This window comes from Tupaia chinensis, unplaced genomic scaffold (assembly GCF_000334495.1).
Source record: "Tupaia chinensis unplaced genomic scaffold, TupChi_1.0 Scaffold139767_1, whole genome shotgun sequence".
Lineage (NCBI taxonomy): Eukaryota > Metazoa > Chordata > Mammalia > Scandentia > Tupaiidae > Tupaia > Tupaia belangeri.
In genome coordinates this window covers 95,135-99,541 of record NW_006199647.1, presented here as the reverse complement: position 1 = coordinate 99,541, position 4,407 = coordinate 95,135, and the positions used below count along the sequence as shown (strand labels likewise).

General features: G+C 60.4%; 1 protein-coding gene across 6 annotated transcripts in view; it reads left to right on the top strand.

Annotated features, from left to right (window-relative positions):
- The window catches only part of LEF1 (lymphoid enhancer binding factor 1), a 118,584-nt gene that overhangs the window by 103,649 nt on the left and 10,528 nt on the right, over positions 1-4,407 (top strand). For 3 of the 6 annotated variants that reach the window (XM_006162235.3, XM_006162233.3, XM_027765820.1), the window contains 2 exons: positions 3,078-3,126; positions 3,794-3,834. In XM_006162235.3, the coding sequence (XP_006162297.1) occupies positions 3,078-3,126; positions 3,794-3,828 (84 nt within the window). In that variant the 3' untranslated portion in view covers positions 3,829-3,834. The remainder of the gene's footprint in view (positions 1-3,077; positions 3,127-3,793; positions 3,835-4,407) is intronic. The other 3 variants (XM_006162232.2, XM_027765819.1, XM_006162234.2) reach the window with 1 other exon arrangement.

The window sequence follows — 4,407 nt, the reverse complement described above, 5'->3', positions numbered from 1 at the left end:
GGCAGAGGCAGCCTTAGTGCATCTGCGGGCCGGGTGGCAGCAGTGCAGAGGCACAGGCAGTGCCAGTGCACCCGTGGGCCGGGTGGCAGCAGTGCAGGGGCACAGACAGCCTTAGCGCATCCGTGGGCCGGGTGACAGCAGTGCAGGGGTGCTGACAGCGTTAGTCCATCTGCGGGCCTGGAAGGTGAGAGCTCAGAGAGGCACCCTCACTGTCAGATCCCAGCAGGAGGGAGCTGAGCCATCCCTACGTCTCTGATGCCAGGATCTACGCCATGTCCCTCCTCCGAGCGGGCTGGCCCAGTGACATCTGCCGTGGTTTCGTATTTTCACCCCAACTGGGCGCCTGTTCCCGGAGCAGAGTTACCCCTATGCAGAGTCCATGCAGGCCCTGGAAGTGGGGAGCTCTGCCTCCCTCCCTCTCCCTTCCACCGGGTTCACAGAGCCTCTGCCCCTGACAGGACCTCTGCGTGCGGTCTGCCTGGAAGGGGAGCCCACCTCCCTCCGGGACTCCGTAGAGCTTTTCTGGGCTGGGAATGTGTACGGAGTGATCATTGCATTTGTTGGGTGTCTGTACATTTCTGTTTCTGATCCCTAAAACATGAGTTTTAACTTGCAAACACACACATGTCTTTTCCCCCTCACCTCTGCGTGGAGGAGTGAGAGAAAGCAGCTGTAAGAACGCCGGTGCGTGTGGGTTTCCCCGTCGGATCTCCTGGAAAGAGTTGTGTGTTCTTGCACGGCGGGACACCAGCCTTGTTCGTCCTGTTGTGGAATAACCCAAGTAAGCCTGCCAGCTACCGAGGCAAGCCGAAGGCCACGTGGGAGCACATTAGCGGAAGACGCTGCTCCTACGCGGACAGGACAGGGACAGACGGGGACCAGCAATTAGTGTAATGGCTATGTCGCTGGACTCCCATGTAGTCGACCGCAGTTCGAGTCCCGGACCCAGTGGCTTAAACTCATGCCGGGCACATGTGCGCAGGTGCCCAAGACCCCGAGAGGAGAATGGAGAAGGGATTGCGGCGTGGCCATCCCCCCTGGGGGGTGGTTTCTCACTTTCTGTCTCTCTGTCTCTGTCTGGCGAGCGCACGCGCCCTATAGCAAAAACCTCTCAACAAAACGAACAAACAAGGACAGGGACGGATGCTCACGGGAGCAGGCACCTGGCACTGAACACTGTCCTGACCGCGGAGACCGCAGTCGGCCGGCTCAGCGATTTCGCAGTCAGCGCCCTCCCTGTGGCATTGAAGGTTTCACAGCTCGGTTTGCTGTCCCGACTTCGGCCAACACCTGGGGTTTTCACAAACCCACAGGGCCCACGCCGGCCCAACCACCGTGGCACAGGTGTCAGGCGCTGCTGCGGAAGGCTGGAGCCATGCGAGAAGGCCCAGGGTTCGGATCCCAGGTTCTCCTGAACACACCAGGAGACAAGGGACTGGTGGGGGCCGCGGCAGGTGGGGCCCCGTCCAGGGTACACCCCTCTCGCTCTGATGAGTGAACCTCGAAAAACTCAACAGTGCACACGTTTTCTTGGGTGAGACAGGCCCCGTTCTTGTACTGTGAGAGCTTAACGTTGCCCAGTATTGCGCAGTTCACGTAGTTTTAATGGAGAATATTTTGTGTTTGCTATCCATGCGTTTTATTTTCTGTACACGCTGAGCCAGTACCTGCAAACTGCTGAGGTATTAACACTTTGTCTGCCGTAGCTGCAGGTGCTCCCGAGGCCCTGGTCTACCTGGACATGGTGTGCGTTACCTCACTTAGGCACCCTGGTGCCACCCTGCTGGCCTCGGGCAAGCTGTGCAGGGCCGAGGCCTAGGTAGTGGACGTGTGGGCAGAGACGTGGGGCTCGGGGCCAGACCCAGTACAGCCCTGTGAGGGGTGATCATGGCGGAGCTCAGAAGAGGGTCCCCGGCATTGCCTGAGAGGGAGGGCCAGGGCGGGGGCCGAGAAGGTTCCAGAAAGAGATGGCACGGGAAGCATAGAAGGGCAGAGGGAGCTAGGAGGAGAAGGAAGGTTTCAGACATAGTGGGGTCGCGCCCTCTGAAGGCGTGGGGGCCTGGGGAAGCTTGTCCCGCTGCACCTCGCCCCAGGGCAGCCTGGTGTCCTAGAGATACTCCGTGTGCCCCTTCTGTCCTGGAGCCTGCCCCTTTCCTCAATGAGGGTCGCTCAGCCAACACCCTGGCGCCCCGAAGCTCCGGTGGCCACGTGAGGTGACGGCTCCCTTAAGGCCCACACGTGCCCTTTCCAGGGTCACAGACGTGTCCCACACAGTCTTCCTGTCCCATGTTCATGTGTTAGTGTGACGTTACACAGGCGTGGGGGGAGCCGCGCGGGGCCGGCGTTCTGTTGTGGGAGTTCGAGAACGCTGAGACAGTCGGCCCCGTGGCTGTGGCCGTGGCTGTGCCCTGGGGTGGCTGTGAGAGGAAGCAGTTACAGAGGACCTTGGGTGCCCAGACGCTCCCAGTGGGACCCATGCGTCAGCCCGTCTCCGACATTCTGAAATGCAGTTCAGGCTGCACGTGTGTCCACGGTACCTGATCTGCCCTAAGAAGCAAGGCCCCTAAATTCGGGTCCCGCAAGTCCTGGCCGTCATCTTTAGCTTTTCAGGTCCTGTCCATCCCGCGCCTCCCTCCGTGGCTGGGTCGTAGCTTTGCCCCAAGGGCCGTCATGTCACGGAGCTTTGTGTTATCCAGGGCAGGCCCCGGGAGGCCACTGTGAGCACCACCGGAAGTGGGTTCTGAGAGTGGTGGCCAGCAAACCAGAGAGGGTCCCCTCCATGGCATCTCTGCAGGGGCGCTGTGGCCTCGGTCGCAGGATGTCGTTACTTGTGTGTGTGAGTGTGTGCGAGTGTGTGAGGGGTCGGGGAGGGAGCCTGCTCGGTGTCAGTCCAAGGATGTTAATATAGGGCCCCAGAGGCAAAGCTCGCTCTCACTCACGCTCTCTGATGGTAGACGCTGGTGGTGGGGGACAGGAACCCTCTCCACCTCCTGGTGCACCTGCCTGTCCTCGAGCACCCGCCTCCCGCGTGTGCATGCTACAGTCTGGGACGTGACCATGTGCCTCTCTCCCTCCAGGGTAAGAAGAAGAAGAGGAAGAGAGAGAAGCTCCAGGAATCCGCGTCAGGTAGGCACCGTGGGCCCCAGCTGTCCTCGGGCTCCGACAGGCAGGCAGACTCCTGAGCCGGCAGTCTGCACACTGCGCCCACACTCCGCGGTGGCCTCCGGCTGCGCCTAGTGGTTCTTGAACTCCACTCTCCTCCCTGAGAGTCTTCACATTAAAAACAAAAAAACAAACAAACAAAAAGCAAACTCTTTCTCATGTGACCATGTGAGGTACACGGAGGACCGCTTTTCCAAACCCTGTCACCTGGCGTCCTGGTTGTGAACTGAGGCTGTTTTTCCCTTTCGTTTTTGTTTTTGTTGTTTCTGGTTCTCTGTTCTCTTTGCTTTAACACTCCCACTATCTTTCTGTTTGCATAACTCCTTTAAATTCGGCTTTTATGAGGATTATGTAACAGGCACCTGTAGCCCCAGGAGGATCTTCTGTGGTTGGGGGTTTTCATGGAGAGACCACGATGAGACTTCATCTTTCTTGTACCTTGAGTCAAGGCATCAGTGAGGTCCCGTTTATTTTCCTTTCATGAAAAGAAGGCCCCTCGCAGAGCGCACAGACACTGGCTGCCTGAGGCCTGCACGGAACAGGGCAGGCAGGTCCCCGCGAGGGGGTCCCCGAGTTTGGGATGTGCACACCCTATTCAGTGACAAGTTGTTAAAGACGCGATTTTCTGCAGGTACAGGGCCCCGAATGACAGCCGCCTACATCTGAAGCATGGTAAGAACACTCTGACCCGCCGACCGGCGTCCGGTCCGAGAGGGGCGCGGGCCCGTCACCCTCTGCTGGCGCGAGTCCGCTGGGCCTTGCTCCTCGCGAGGAAAACACCCCGGTCCCCCGTGCGCGGAGAGGCCTGTCGGTCGTGCCGGCCGCGTTTCTGTTTTCGCGATGCAGCGTGCTTGGTCCGGTCCCCTCTGCCCTCCGTGTGGCCCCTGTCTCCCTGCCCTTACCCCTCACTCCTGACCTGTGTCCTACTGACCGCGGCCAGCCCGCTGCTTCAGCTAACCCGGCGGCCCGCACGCCAAGGCAGGACTCCCCCGTGCGCGGAGAGGCCTGTCGGTCGTGCCGGCCGCGTTTCTGTTTTCGCGATGCAGCGTGCTTGGTCCGGTCCCCTCTGCCCTCCGTGTGGCCCCTGTCTCCCTGCCCTTACCCCTCACTCCTGACCTGTGTCCTACTGACCGCGGCCAGCCCGCTGCTTCAGCTAACCCGGCGGCCCGCACGCCAAGGCAGGACGCCACCTCTGCAGCCAGCTGTGGTTGCAAGAGCCGGGCTAGCCGGCCTCGGGGCTCCTCT